At 35.5% G+C, this 16,471-nt stretch overlaps 1 protein-coding gene across 20 annotated transcripts in view; it reads left to right on the forward strand.

Annotated features, from left to right (window-relative positions):
- Positions 1 to 16,471, forward strand: part of LOC111052030 (CAP-Gly domain-containing linker protein 2) — a 107,282-nt gene that overhangs the window by 38,762 nt on the left and 52,049 nt on the right. For 6 of the 20 annotated variants that reach the window (XM_039436084.1, XM_039436087.1, XM_039436082.1 and 3 more), the window contains exons 1-2: positions 5,027 to 5,212; positions 6,150 to 6,306. The exons of 7 other annotated variants lie outside the window; for them this stretch is intronic. In XM_039436084.1, coding sequence (XP_039292018.1) covers positions 6,246 to 6,306 — 61 coding nt within the window. In that variant the 5' untranslated portion in view covers positions 5,027 to 5,212; positions 6,150 to 6,245. Of the gene's footprint in view, positions 1 to 4,960; positions 5,380 to 6,149; positions 6,307 to 16,471 lie in introns of those variants that run through there. 7 more of the 20 variants (XM_039436078.1, XM_039436083.1, XM_039436080.1 and 4 more) reach the window with 5 other exon arrangements.

Consider the following 16,471-nt stretch of genomic DNA (forward strand, 5'->3'; position numbering starts at 1 on the left):
AACTAATCTTATAGAGTAGATAACCTATCCTCAGGGGTCCTGTTTGTAGTTTAAGAAATTTAAACAGATTCTCATCAGTTTCCGAAATTATAGTTTAACGAACCCAAGTTAGCAAGAACTATTCCTTTGCTTATTCATTGTAATATATACTGCACAACTGACAATAGTTATAATAATTCTATAATGAGGTCCACGTAGAATGGTAATGGAGAAAGATAGGAGATCAGCGTTGTTGATTCTCTGCCTTGACACTGCCTTCTATAGAGGACAGCTGATATCGGTATATCTGATAAAAAGAATCAATTACATTCGTCAAGAAAACTATATATATTCTATATTAGATTAGACTTTACTTTATTATGTTATACTATTAATATATTAGAATTATAACTTTTGTTGTGTCAAGAGGGCTATTATGGAAAGTATCTCTTCCTGGTGCCCTCATATTCTAATGAAAATAAATAAATAAAACTATTTGTCAGTGGTTTAATAATTACATTTTATAATTGAGGATAAAATATATTGTTAATTTATTGTGTTTCTACATTGTTAGAAAACGATCTGGAAACGTTGCGGAGCTAGAAAAGGATAGCGCTATCTGCTTTGTTGAATGATAGACAAGGATAGCAACACTAATGTTGATTAAATACTGCCATTATAATGTGGACCTCACTATAGGGGGTCCTCTTTTCATTATGAGCAAATTTGAACAGATCTGCATCAGTTTTCAAAATAATATCGGGGCACCGAGCTTCGCTCGTTATTTTCATTTATTGATAAACAGAACACAATTCTCTAAAATGATCGTGTTTATATTTTTAAAGCTGGCTATACGTCAGCTTATGAATTTCGGGGATGCGATATTTTGATTTTCCACAGAATCACTCGCTCACTTTTTACTATCCACAGACGAAAGTCTCAGCTGTTTCAGCCAAGGATGAATTATCCTTTTAATGTCGTTCAGCGAGTTTTCCCAAGGATGAGACCTTGTGCAATCGAATTTTTATATCATAAACCTACTATGTTCCAAATTTCGTGAAAATCGTTAGAGCCGTTTTCGAGATCCGTTGAACATAAATAACCAGATATCCAGATAACCAGATATAAAAATATAAACAGACATACAGAAATTGCTCGCTTAATATAAAAGGATACTGTAGCTCCATGAAACTAAGTTAGCAAGTACTACTTCTTTCATCATTCATTGTTTTAAAAACTGTACTTCTGACAATAGTTATAACTCGAGTTGTCATATTTCCCTTTGCTTCCTGTGTTTTTTAAAGCCAGTTGACCTTGTCCACTAAAAATAATCTCTATTTCAATTATTGTCTGTAGGTATCAATGCTGTGATACAGTTAATCCGATAAATCATAAATGAATCCTACCCGAACTTCAACATGTAAAAAGGCCGTAATAAAGCAGCTGATCTGAAAAATGCGGATTTTCAAAGCCACAGATAAATAATCGGATAGATTCTGCATTCTTACAATACTCCACCTATTAGAATTCAACTCCATACCTGCGTGGGTCCTGAGCTCCACAATCTGAGAGCTCCAGTGTATTTGGTTAAATTTGTGGTGTTCTCAGCCCACTCTTTCTCGTAATTTTCATTGTTTACCTCTTCACTTCTTTTCGTTTCTCCTTCTTATCCTCCTGCTCTAGCTCCTTCTTCTACTCCATGTCCACCTAAAACTATTCTGGTTCGACTAGTCCATTCGGTTCCTCTTTTTCTCCTTCTCTTTCAGTTTCTTGTCCTCTTTGTTCACCTAAAATTGTTGTGACTCAAACTTCTTCTACCTACTACCCTATTCCTCAAAATGGTTCCTGTCTCCATAATTCATTGGAATCTTTGTCCTGCCTCAATGTAGTTTTGCTTGTTCGTAGCTTGTGCCATCTATCCAGGTTGATATTGCTCGATTCTTCACTCTATTTCATGTGTAGGTAGAGTATGAGGAGATTTGATGCTTCGTGATGTTTCTTCATTGAAGATGATAATAATTTGAAAAATATGATTTGCTGTGTAGAAATAGTTAGCCAGGGGCTCACTACAAACTAATAATATCCGTTTATTTAAATAATTACAAAAATAGTAGCTTTTATTTTCTCAAGCAACAGAAAAATGAAAAATGATTTACTGAGTTGGAGCTCTGCTTGTTTTGTCATGTTGAGTCAACTCATTTTGTTGTATTATGTGGTTGATGAAGTGTTCAGTTATTTTGTTTCGAATAATACTCATACAATATCATATTTTCGATTTGAATTGAACTTTAATTTGTTGCATAGTATTGTGTATGTCGTATGTTGTTTGATTTGTATTGAGTTTTTAAGAGTTCAATTGTGTTGTGTTGATTTTGAGACAAAGTACTCGATTTCTGGTTGATTTGGTGTATTCTGTTGTATGTTGTATTTTATGTTTATTTGAATCAAGTGGTATATGTTGGGAAGTGTGATATAAGTTCAATTTTGTTGCGTTTCTAGTTGATTTGGTGTATTCTGTTGTATGTTGTATTTTCTGTTTATTTGAATCAAGTGGTATATGTTGGGAAGTGTGATATATGTTCAATTTGGTTGTGTTCTAGTTGATTTGGTGTATTCTGTTGTATGTTGTATTTTCTGTTTATTTGAATCAAGTAGTATATGTTGGGAAGTGTGATATAAGTTCAATTTTGTTGCGTTTCTGGTTGATTTGGTGTATTCTGTTGTATGTTGTATTTTCTGTTTATTTGAATCAAGTGGTATATGTTGGGAAGTGTGATATAAGTTCAATTTTGTGGCGTTTCTAGTTGATTTGGTGTATTCTGTTGTATGTTGTATTTTCTGTTTATTTGAATCAAGTGGTATATGTTGGGAAGTGTGATATAAGTTCAATTTTGTTGCGTTTCTTAAGTTCAGGTGAGAGGTGAGTTAGTTTCTAATTTTCTAGAGTTTAGTGCATTCACAATCATTGCAGAATTTCTAATTTTTCTCCTACTTTCCAATATTGAATTTCTCTATAAAGGTGCGTACAGATTTACGCGCCGCGAACATGAGCAATTCACTTTTAATCAGCTGATGCCAAGCTTTTTATATCTGTATCTTACCGTTTCTGTAAAAATACAGATATAGTCAGCTGATTAAAAGTGAATTGCTCATGTTCGCGGCGCGTATATCTGTACGCACCTTAAGATTTGATAAATGCTATCATGAAACTACAGAATCATGGTTATTTGAATCTGGTCAAACTCATTTGAGCTTCGAAAGTTTGCCTAAAACAAGTTTGTGATGCATTGCAAGTATGTGGGTGTTATTTGCGACTTGTGACGACTGCTGCTGTTTCTGTTATTAGGGTGCGACCAACACGTCATCCACCTCTCCTCTCCTTCTCTTCTTCACTCCTCCTCACATTTATCTTCACCTCCTCTCTTTCCACTGATATTCCTCTTAATTTCTTTCACGTCATCCATCTCTCTTCTCTGCCTCTTCTCTTCTTCTCACATTTCTCTTCACTTCTATTCATTCCACTGATATTCCTCTTAGTTTCTGTCACGTCATCTATCTCTACTCTCCTCTTCTTTGTCGCCCCAATCCTCCTCTTCTCCTATTCTCACATTTTTATTCACCTTTACTCATTTCTCTGATATTCCTTTTCGTTACTGTCTTCTGTTACTTCCATGCTTCTCTTCTCTTCTTTTTCTCTGCCTGTTCCTCTTTTTCTCCTCGCATGTCCCTTTACCTCGTCTTATTCCTCCTCGTTTCTCTCTCCTGTTACTTCCATCCTTCTCTCATTTTTTTCAGCCTCTTTGAGCTCCAACAAGCATGAGGATGTTTTTTCCGCATTAGGCTGAAACAAATAATTGAATCATCTTTGATTTTTGAATATCTGTCATTATTTTCCATTTTCCGCTACCTTAAATGTTTCTTTTTCAAGTATCTGAATTTCTTTCTTCTCCTCTATGCATGATTCCTTTTGTCTGTCAAACCTTTGAATTTTGTTCTCGTTACTACTTTCTCTTTACTTCTTATCTGTTCCTTATTTTCCTAAATTATTCAGCCTTTTTTTACTTCTGAATTTTGTTTTATCTCCTTCTGATTATCATTCTCTTCCATCATTATCATCATGAACTTATTAGTCTCCTTCTTTGTCATTCAACATCATCATTGAAGTTGTCTCCTCCAAAGTATCAAGTTATTCTTCTTATCAATTTCTCCACTGCTCCTTCATTTACTAATCCATTTTCTTCTCCTCCAATGCTTCAATCATCGTCCTACTCTCATTACCTTCCTCCTCCTCTCTCATTAATTTCTCTCTTCCTCCCTATCCGTTCACTTTTTGTCTCCCTTTCCCCTACTCTGTCTATCCCTTCTTCCTACTCTCCATCATACCGATGTTATTTCTTGCAGTGAGTTACTTTCATCCACAAATCTTCCTTCCACACCTCTTTCTTTTCACTTATTTTCCCACCTCCTTTTTCCTTCCCTCACCTCCATGTTTTTCTCCATTCTCTTCAACTCTCTTTCATTCTCTCTCCCATTTTCCTCTTTCTACCTCCCTCTCTTCCTATTTTCTTATCGTTCCTTTATTTTGTTCAGTTCATCCGTTTCTTCTCATCCCCTCCTTCCCATTCTTTAATCCTTCTACTTCTGATTCCTCTCCCCACTCTTCTCTCCTTTTCTCTCTCCCTAATCCTACATCTCCGTATCCAGTCTCTCTCTCCCTTCCATGATACACCGCTCAGAAACAACACAAACAAACGCAAATTCTTGTAGGCCACTCAGAACACAGAGTCGCAGGGCTACCTACTAACATAAAACTATATGTATTCAGTTCCACGCCACTCTACTATAGATATGGTTCCATAAACCTATATCAGTTCCACGCTACTCTACTATAGATATATATTTTCATAGACCTACATGTATTCAGTTCCATGCTACTCTGCTATAGATATAGTTCCATAAAACTATATGCTTACATTTCGACGCTACAGATATAGTTGTTCTGCTACTACCTACGACAACTGACTCTGTGTGAGCTTGGTTGGCTGGGAGAGCATCAGTATAGTAACTGGTTTCTTCTAGTGATGATCAGGTGTTTTCAATCCTTATTCGACGCTTAGTGTGAGATAGTAATCTAGACGTTTGACAGCTATATTTTAATCCTTTTACAGCTAGTTTAATAGAGCTCTCAATTTTGTTATTGGATTTTTTCGTGTTATTTTGGGTTGTCACACTGGTTTGAAAGCTTACAAATATTATAGTGTGATATCTGGTTTGATAGGATTATTGATTTTCTTGATTCTATCTCATATTTTCGTGATTTGTGTAGATTGTCAGATTAATTTAATAGGGTTTCAAAGTTGTTTAGCTTCCGGTGAATTAATTTGTTGTGATTCAGTTCAGGTTGTTATGCTAATTAATAGGATTTGTAAAGTTGTTGACACTTATCCTAATCGTTATGCATTCAAGTTGTAAAGTGTCAAAGATTAAGATAATGTCATAACTCAGACACTGGAACAAATAAATCAGTCATTCTATTCTATATTTGGATCAAATGAGTCTCGTTACAAGAACAATTTAATCAGTAATTTTATTCCAGTAGCATTTCTGCTGGGTTATTCAGATTTGATTGAGTTATCTGAAATTGATTCATAAATTTTTGATGTGCCTACCTATTGTAGTTTATTACCATTGAATTTATTATTTTTCATGTCGTTTACATTATTAATTTGTTTTCTACCATTGCCATTAATCGAGAAAGGGGACATTACGTTCTAAACTTTCGAATTTTCTCAACTTACATTCCGAAGTTTGGAATGTAAACTTCGTCTCTATAACAAATGAAAAAGTGATTCCATTCCAAATTTTAACTTCCACGTTCCACATAAAATTATAGGATCCTCTTCTAACTAATCCATCTCTATAATTGATTGTATTTTTCAGTTCAATATCATATCATGATCTCATAAAGTTCTTGGAACAGTACCGGTATACAAGTTGCTATCCAGTAGTTAACTATATTCGAGTTGGACATCTATGACACTTTTGAAGCTTCTCTTCCTTTTCCATTCATGATTTCAATTTTATACCTTTTTACCTTTTAGGTATTAGGCTATCTCTCCTAGTTTTCACATCCTGATTGTTTAAATAACTTAATGTTTTCCAAACTCCAGGTGCCTGCTTCGATTCATTCTTGGAAGTTCAATTTTTTGTTGGCAATCGATCGACTTTGAAAACTTGTGATTGGTTGAAATTAATTTGTGTCCAATATGCCGGCTTCTCGTGTCGTGACTGACACTCAAATGGAATCGTTTTACGTGCGCAAAACAGGTATTTTTGTGTTTTTAAAATTTGTTTGTCAAATATGAATTTTAATTTTGAAACTTTGATACAGCTTTAGAAAATTATTGTAAACTAATGTTGACTTTTTAGTAATGTTAAACATAGTGTGCAAGTGTGTGATGATGAAGGATATTAGATATTTCTAGTAACGTTCAATCAGTTTTCAATTAATAATAGTTGAGTTTTGTATTCCGTTACGGGGTTTGAGAATGAGTTTTCAGATAATCTAATTTGACCTCTTATAAGATCGGATAGTTAAAAAATCTTGAGAATGAGTTTCCAGGTACTCAGATTACACCTCTTATAAGATCGGATAGTCAAAATATCGGGCAAGTCGTGAAATATCGAACGTAAAGCTGGATTAGCAGACAACAGTGACAGTGAACAGTGAAAATATAATTCCCATAACTTATAATTGGACTATTCTCACTCAGCTCGGCTGATTGAGTATGAATACTACCATTAGAATGTATGGTAATTATATTCTCACTTTTCATTGTCACTGTTGTGTGCAAATCCAGCTTGAAACGTATAGTTTTTATGAGCTTCGCTAAGAGATCGACGACGTATCAAAACTTTGTGTGTGGACTGTAAGATTAAAACGTTCTAAATAATGATAAGAACGTACTAGAAACGTACGATTTAGTATCAGTTTCTCTGTTCGTATGCAGTCTATTGTCTGATACAGTACCTTTCGACCTGAAAGCTAAGCCACACGAAGTATTTTTTCAGGCGTTCTCGGCCGAGCAGGAAGCTCTCTGATTGGCTGATTGGGTTGACATTCGGGAATCTTATTTTTAGTTGTTTTTGAGTGAAAAAGAACTAAATTTCAGAAAAGTTGGAATCATAACCTCATTTCGGACTTTTAAATTATTATCTAAATTTGGGAGAGAAGTAGTACAAGGAGTATCCTTAACTTTTCTCTCCCATTCAGTGTTTCTTGTAAAAATAATAATAAATCAGCTGATAATCAGTCTATCGAAGAGCTTCCTGCTCTGCCGACTCGTCTCAAAATGCCTGAAAAACGCTCAGTGTGACTTGGCCCTTATCATACAAGAGGCCACGTCTGAGCCAGACTCTATTATATATCAAATTGAAATTAAATTAGTCATATTAAATAAAGAGAAAAGAAATTGTCAAAAACCACCGACTTTATTGATAGTTAGAAATTATTTCTGTGGTTTTTACAATTTCTTTGTCTTTTTATTTAAGATGAATAATTACCACAATATCAACTTCTCAACTACACAAAAAGTTAAATTAGTCAAGTTTAATTAAAAATTATTTTCGCTATTCTTCTGTAATTTATATCAATTATTATTCAACGAAAATCCTAAATAAATGCTGTAAATCACCCCGAAGACCTCTGCTACTGCAGACATTGACAACAGGGTTAACAGCTAGATGAAAATTCGATGAGAACTACTATCCAAAAAATTTTATTTTTACTATCCAAAAATAAAAATTTTTGGATAGTAGTTCTCATCGAATTTCCATCTAGCTGTTAACCCTGTTGTCAATGTCTGCAGTAGCAGAGGTCTTCGGGGGTGATTTACAGCATTTATTTAGGATTTTCGTTGAATAATAATTATATATTAATTAGCATTTGAATAAATGCATTCTCTATTTAATTCCATCTGTAATTTATATTAGGCTACTTATTTATTTGGTAAATTTTGTTCCTTTGTCCATATCTCAACATACCGTCTGATATCGTTTGACTGACCATACAAGATATCAAATCTAAACCAGCCTCTATAATCAAGTTAATCTTCAAGTTACAGTCAGGTGAAATTCTTGTTCATGCAGTTGTTGCGAAACTGCAATAGACAATAATGCATCAGTTGTGGTGCCATTAACATTCTTTTTATGACATTCCAATCTAGTCGTTCTTATGCAACTGTCAGCTGCTGTTTAAGGGCCTTCTATGACAGCTGTCTGTTATCCTGGATAGGAAATGACGGAAGGAATTTGTCCTTTTACAGAGACTCTGAGTCAGTGATGTGAGAGACGACAATACCGGTATTGTGAACGACGTCTTTAGTTGAACTGTGATTCAACTCTAATTCTTGTATTGTAGACTGTCTTCAGTTGAACTTTGTGTACTAATTAGTTGTTATTGTCGGGTAGATTGTAGTGGTGACGAAAGAAAGTTTTAAAAGACTAAGAATCCCGATTTTTACTTCTAATAGACTAGAAATTTGATTATTATTTAGTAGCTTATCCATCGAGAGGGTCACTGCTCGTAGAGTTCTCAGTTTATCAAGTACCTACCTATTTTGACCGTTTCTTGAGATACTGAAAATGGTGGCTATTGACCGTTTTCTCACCGATTCCAGGACGACACTGCACGGCAAGACAGGAAGCTCTCCGATTGGCTGATACGTTAATCCAGTCAGCCAATCGGAGAGCTTCCTGTCTTGTCCGATTGGCTGTGCTCTCTGATTGGCTGATTCTTGATACTTCAACTCTGTCAGCCAATCGGAGAGCTTCCTGTCCTGTATGATTGGCTGTGCTCTCTGATTGGCTGATTATTGATACTTCAACTCTGTCAGCCAATCGGAGAGCTTCCTGTCCTGTATGATTGGCTGTGCTCTCTGATTGGCTGATTATTGGTATGTCAACCCATCGGCCAATCGGAGAGCTTCCTGTCTTGTCCGATTGGCTGTGCTCTCTGATTGGCTGATTCTTGATACTTCAACACTGTCAGCCAATCGGAGAAGAGCTTCCTGTCTTGCCGTGCCGTGACGTCACGAATAAGTAAGCGTGAAAACGGCCATTCAGTTCGTAAGGTTCACCGCATCTAATTTCCATTGCAGGCTGATATAGCTTTACCGTTGCACATTAGTTGAAGATTAATAAGAATGGTTTAGGGAAAAGCTTAGTTGAAGCTCAAATATAAGGTTAGGGGGTTAGGCTCTTGCTTTTAAATTGCAATATGCTGGAATCATTGAGCATAATTTGAAAATTTTAGAATAAAATATATGATACTGGACTATCTGAAGCAACAGGAACTTGACAAAATGAAAACTTGACATACTAAAGTTTCCTACCCGGGCTAATCCTTGATCAACTGAGATCTTTATGAAGTGATTGTCACCCTATCCATGGAAGTGGATTTCTCTATCACTCCTCATTTTTCTCCAATTCTCATCCAATCTTTAACGTTAATAGTTAAAATGGATGAAAATTAGTAATCTGAAATGTCTCCTATTTTTTGTATTAGAGGGTTAAGTGTAAGAAAGGTCCTAACTTCGCCCTCCTAGAATAAAATAAAGGCAGCAATTCAATTCAATGCTCTTATTTTCTAGGAGACAATGTATCAATTAGGTGTAACATTTGAAAATGACTTTGATTACGTTCTAATTCATAACAGAGTTCATATTATGAACACTTGCATATTATTTATCGTATCTCTTGAAATGGAACTTCTTTATACCTACACCCTACACCACACATCACTCTATTTTCGATGAAGAAATCGTGGGTTTGTTTGTGGCCCATTTCTAATCGTTCAAACACTTCAAACTTTTATTTTTGTTTATTCTCCTCTCCAAATTAGGACATTCCAAGTTCACAAGCCGGTTCACATGTGAAACACCTTTTGACCTTAGCTCAACAATGTTTATTTACTACTCAGATCACTTTTATCAATGATTTACCTTGGTTGTAAACTGTTTATGCAGGCTTGGGCTATAACTTACAGGCCATTTATCAATGAATTATAGGTGTCTTGTTGAACATTGTTTATCTACAACTTATAACACTTTTATCAATGAAAATTTGTTTATCACAATTTACTCATGTCACTTTTGTCGTCAATGATAGCTTATTTATGTATCAGTCTATCAACCAGTTCCATCAATGATTGACTTTTTACCCACTTCTTTCCAATTAACATAATTTTTGTTGGCTCTCTTGCTTCTTCCATTTATTCTTCTTTCAATAATAACATTTCTCCTCTTCTCCTTCTCCTTGTTCTCCTCCTCCTAACGCTCCTCATTCTCCTTCTCTCTCTCCTATGGTAAATTAAGAATCGATATGGAAAAATTTTAAGTTAATCAGTCCAGTAGTTCAGACGTGATAATGCGTCATACGTGAATTTGCTATCCCGTACGTGTATAAGCCAGTTCTCTACTTTATCTTATCAAAGATTATTCGTGACGCATAAGTCTGTACGCACCTTAAGATCTCAATGAATCAACCCAAAACTGATAAAATGTTTATTCCACAACTTTCATCAATTTATTACAGCTAGTTATCATTGTCCATCTTGTCCATCTCATTATCAGAGGCCCTGAAATTGATCAGTTGCGACCTGAAAACTCTGACACCAGACCTGAGCCAGCCAGGTCACACGATATTATTATTATTATATTTATTGTCCATCTTGAAAAAATCAGCAATTTAAAACCTTAATAATGATACTAGTTTAACTGTCTCCTAAAGCGTATTACAGTGAACGATACTCATGTATTTATTGTTACCGACCGGTCACGGTAATTTCAATTCAATTTAAAGTCAAATCCTGATTATTGTCTTCCCACGTTGGCAAACATTCACGTAGGATTCCATCTGAATACCACCTGCAGACGATTTACAAGTAATACATAAATACATTAATGTAATCGATTGTTGTTGTGACCTCGATGTGGTTATTAGGATTTTAGGTTTTTTATTTTCTGTCTATCGGGTCATCAATCCTGAATACAATGAACATGTGACCGAGCCTGTTATCGAATAGGTTGATGATTAATTTAGTGGAAAATAGGGGCTTGATTAGTGATCTATGATAATTCAACCATTGTATCACACATTCTTCAAGATTTTGTTTTGATAGAGTTGTCTTTTTTATTTTCTGTCTATCGGGTCATTAATCCTGAATACAATGAACATGCCACCCAGCCTGTTATCGAATAGGTTGATGATTAATTTAGTGGAAAATAAGGGGCTTGATTAGTGATCTATGATAATGCAACCATTCTATCACATCACTACACATTCTTCGATAATTTTTATGATATTATAATCGTCTTGTCGAAGTAATAAATAAAGTAATATAATTTCTTCAATATATTGTTTTGATATAGTCGTCTTGTCAAAGTAATAAATGAATGGAAGTTCTATAATTTCTCGATTTTATCTCAAAAAGTATTACTCTAATGTCTAAAATATGAATATAATGAGATACTCATAGAAATCTTCTTCTTCTGACATTCACGGTTTAGACATCACCTGTCTGTTCACTACCTCCGTAAACAAAGCCATAGTGCATGACAGGTGGTTGATGGTAATGTCAGTACAGGTTGGGCTCCTACACCAATAAAAAACTGGCTGATAATGCTGATAATTAGATCAGCTGAAATCAACAAATTTTTATTGGTGTAGGAGCCCTACCTGTGCTGACGTCACCAGAGTGCACTATGGCTATGTTTACGGAGGTAGTGGTCTGTTCCGGTCCTTGAGATAGCCCTGTTCTAGCCAACGATCTATATATACTAACTGTTAGTATATATAGATCGTTGGTTCTAGCAGCTCTTTACAATCTCAATTTCGTGCCCATCTCTTTCTAGGCCGCCCAACATCTATCTCTCTGTCCTGTTGGTGCATATTATAGAGCTTGGACAGGAATCCTACTGTTTGGCATTCTTTCAAGGTGTTCCTTCAATCTGACTCTATACTTTGCTATCAAACAATTCAATGGCTTCACTTTCAGTTCATTTGGAATGTCTTAATTTCGTAAGACATCATCCAGTCTTGTATATCCCTTAACTTTCCCAAGGAAGCGCATTTCTGCCGCTTGGGTCCGGCTTGCTTCCTCTTACCAAGAACCCAAGATTTACTTCCATGTGTCAAAAACCTTGAATATTATTATGCATATTTAGCCACTTTAATAGGAAAGAATCTATGCAATGTCGGGAAGCAGGTGTCTCCGTCGTCGTGTTGCTATCGTATCACTCAGATAAATTGAGAGAGATGAGTTGACCAACATTTTTAGGTATGATCCGACCTCCGAACCACAGGGAAGGGATTTTTCAACTCATGAATCATATTCAGAGAAGTTGGCTCAAGTCACCCTTCCAATGGGAGTAGCAGGCGCATGATTCTCAACTTATCTAAGCGATAGATTATAGATTATAGAGTCAACCCGCTTTCCAATTATGAATTCAATTTAGTTTGAACTTACTCTATATTACAGCCTTATTAGCAAAACTGTTCTAAAACAGTAGCTCATTGTTAGATATCGATAAAAACGGTCCGTAAAGAGGTCAATGCCTCAATAGTGGCCTAATAACGGCTTAAACCACACAAGAAGTAGTCCACAATGCTCACCCATTAAACTGGTAAAGCATCAAGCTTAAGCTCATTGTTCGGAACACTGTATATTTATAACCAGTAAGGACAGATAGCCTTATAAGTCACCCGTGTTTCTCACTCTATTATTTCTGACCACGCTTTCAGCTTCGGCTCTGTGTGTTGGTTGAAGTAGTTTAAAAATCGGGACGTTGACGTTGAAACTAGTTTGCAATCAACGTTAACTAGTTGAAATGTAAACATGTTTTATGAACTTACAGAGCCACATGAAACAAACTATTTGTGGTCAACTCAATTTATTTGTGTTTTCAATTTAAACTCTGACGAAGTCAGATATGTAACTTGTAACAAGTAATCTAATTTCACTAGGTCTACTCTTAAATAGAGAAAATTAAAAAGGGTACTTAGATTTTTTCGATGTAACAAGTTTACAGTTGCTGAATGTGCTTTGAGTTTGTTGGGGTAAAACCTATCTGGATGGGGGCATGGGACGGTCAAGCTAAAACAATACAACTGCGAGACCCTTTGGCAGGTAGATTTAGCACATTTTCGACCCTTGTGCAATGAATCGTATGCCCCCATCCTGTTAAGTTGAGTGACGTTATTCCACACTTAGACTTTTACTGCGGGATTCCCATTTCCGTGTTCTGTACAGGTCCATCAAAGTTATAATAATTCAGGTCCATCAAAGTACAGACAGTCTGTACTCTGTATCTTTCGGTGTAAAATTGAGTTCCTGCAGAGCTTATCAAGATGCGAAAAAGATCTAAACCGTGAAAGCATATACCAGTTTTTATTTATGTACAATCGAATTTCTAATCAAAGGATATTATGTTCGTCGTGTGGCAGAAACCAAAAACCCTGCAATTGAATGGTGTGTTTCACGCAATAAATGATTTTAGTATAACGATTTTATAACTCGTATCAGGTTAAGATGTACATATTGTTTCAAAACAGAATTTCAAGTCATTCTCATTAAATTTAGAAGAAATAGTTGAATTCCATCGCTTTGGAACACAGTTTTGAGCCTATTCTAATTATCAAAGAACTAATTTCCTTGTACTAATTGATATTTTTTAAACGATAATTATGTCGAGTTGTAAGTTGTCGAGTGGTGGATTTTGGAGTAGGTTTTGAAAATATATTTTATGCTGCTAAACCTATCTGGATGGGGGCATTAAGAGATCTATTGTTTGATATTGGGTGAGCATTGACATGGGTTGACAGTTATTGTTTCCCATTCAACCAGCGTTGAAGGAGGGGTATTGTTCTCTCTTGACCGTTCCATGCCCCCAGATAGGTTTTACCCGTTTGTTGTAATATGTCACTCTTGCTTTTAGAATCTGAGGTAGGCCTAATATTGATCGAATTGAGTATCAATCCCAAACGTCGAGTTTGATTCAAACATCAAAATTTGGTTCATTTCTTAAAATTTGATTCTACAGAAGCAAACAGTAGAAACTGGCCCATGAAGTGCTGCCATCTGTAGCAAGATGGGGAACTAGTGTAAGAACTTGTGAATTTTGGAGTGGGGAACTAAAAATGCGAGGACCAATAGGAAGCGTTTCGATGGAGAGTTAGTGGGAGTGCCAGCCAATCAGAAGGCGTTTGGATTGTAGGACTGTCTTCAACTCGTTTCATTGGTTGGAAACCATGCTTTAGTATTCTATGTTACTAATCTTTGTGTTATAGGAACACTTTACTAAGTATTCTCGATAAAATCGTTCAGAATATAGTTGAAAAAAAACATTAGCTTCTCGAATAACATTCATAGCAGTTCCTCTGAAGTACAATAATTCAATTTAAGTTCAATCTCTGTTAGTCAGAAGATTGATACTATACTATGGGTGTCGTGTTGGTAAAATGTCATCGCAAAATCCTTGTGTGTGTGGAAACTGGAAACGCACTTACTTTTTTGTAGGAGAGTAATATTAAGCCAGCGGTTATCAATGCATCAAAAATAATGCATTTCAAAAATTATAATTAAAAAAATTATAGGTACTGAGATTTTATGATATCTAATAGAATGTGATCTCAAATATAGGATATTTTATCAGTATATACTGCATTATGATCTCAAATTGGTATTTTAAATTTTAATAAAGATTAAAAAAATGCTATTGGCAATATCGACCGCTCTCTTCCATCATTGTATCAAAAAAATCTCATTAAGGCTGTGCAATGGCTAAAAATAAACTTTCTACTCGTGATATTTTTGAAAGTTTTTCAATTTGTATATCATTAAGATATCAAAATGAAAAAGTTTTCTCAGGAAAACATTTTTTTCTGATCATTACTTTTTAAGATATGAACGCCTAAAGTTGACAAATCCATCCTCCAAATCTCATGGATTCATATCTTACCGAATTTGGAATGTTCTGTCCCAAAAATTTGAACTTTAGGCGTTCATATCTCAAAAAGTAATGATCAGAAAAAAATGTTTTCCTGAGAAAACTTTTTCATTTTGATAGCTTGATGATATACAAATCGAAAAACTTTGAAAAATACCACGAGTAGAAAGTTTATTTTTAGCCTTTGCACAGCCTTAATAAATGAATTTCTAGAAGACGACACAATCAATCTCTCATTTCAATTGTCTTTCAGGAAACTTTGAGAGGATAAACCAGTTGAACCGTTGATGAAAAAACTGTTATAGATGAATTTAACTTCTAGTTGTGGCTTCAACGCCCACCTCCAATGTTGTTGTTGTGATGGCCCAAGGTGGCGATTTGGACTTGATTTACAAGTCGGACTTGCAAGTCCTCAAGTTGTGACAGTGTGGGAGGCGGCAGCGGGCAGCGTCAGTGTGAAGCCTACCGTTTCAACCTGCTCAACTCATTTGCTACGTCAGCGGCGTGCGGGCGGTAATTTTGGCGCGTTTCGGAAACGGATCTTTCTTTTTAAAATGGGCAGTACTGTTGAATTGAAATTATCACATTTTTTGAAAAGGGGACGGATTATCACATCTTTTCAAAACTGGCACAGTTATTGAATCGGAATTATCACATTTTTACTTTCCTTGCCCTATTATCATAGGTAAGGAAAGTATTGCTTTCCGAAAAAAATTAAGGTACCCCAATTTCTAAATTTCTATACGTTTCAAGGTCCCCTGAGTCCAAAAAAGTGTGTGTGTGTGTGTGTGTGTGTGTGTGTATGTGCGTCTGTGTACACGATATCTCATCTCCCAATTAACGGAATGACTTGAAATTTGGAACGTAAGGTCCTTACAATATAAGGATCAGACACGAACAATTTCGATCAAATGCGATTCAAGATGGCGGCTAAAATGGCGAAAATGTCAAAAACAGTTTTTTTGCGATTTTCTCGAAAACGGCTCCAACGATTTTGATTAAAGTTATACCTGAAATAGTCATCGATAAGCTCTATCAACTGCCTTAAGTCCCATATCTGTAAAAATTTCAGGAGCTCCGCCTCATCTATGCAAAGTTTGATTTCAGATTCTCAATTATCAGGCTTCAGATACAATTTAAACAAAAAATTTCGAGTGGAAAAGATTCAGCATGAGAATCTCTACAATTAATGTTCAGTAACATTTTCACCTTAAATTAAAAATAAGCTCGAAATTCGAGAAAATGTGATCATCCAATTTCAAACTGATGGCAACTGTTGATTCTATTAAATTAAATGATTCACTATGAAGAGAAAGCATACCTCGTGTGTCTTCAGCGTTATTGCCCTGTCACCAGCTGGCTCAAATCTTTGAATAGTAGACTTGAGATTCGCGGGAACACTAGCGTCAGGTGATCAATTCTCATAACGGCAAGGAAAGTTGTGTGAGTGCGCCACACCAGATTTTTTGAATAAAGGACGATTGAGT

Source organism: Nilaparvata lugens, chromosome 10 (assembly GCF_014356525.2).
Source record: "Nilaparvata lugens isolate BPH chromosome 10, ASM1435652v1, whole genome shotgun sequence".
NCBI lineage: Eukaryota > Metazoa > Arthropoda > Insecta > Hemiptera > Delphacidae > Nilaparvata > Nilaparvata lugens.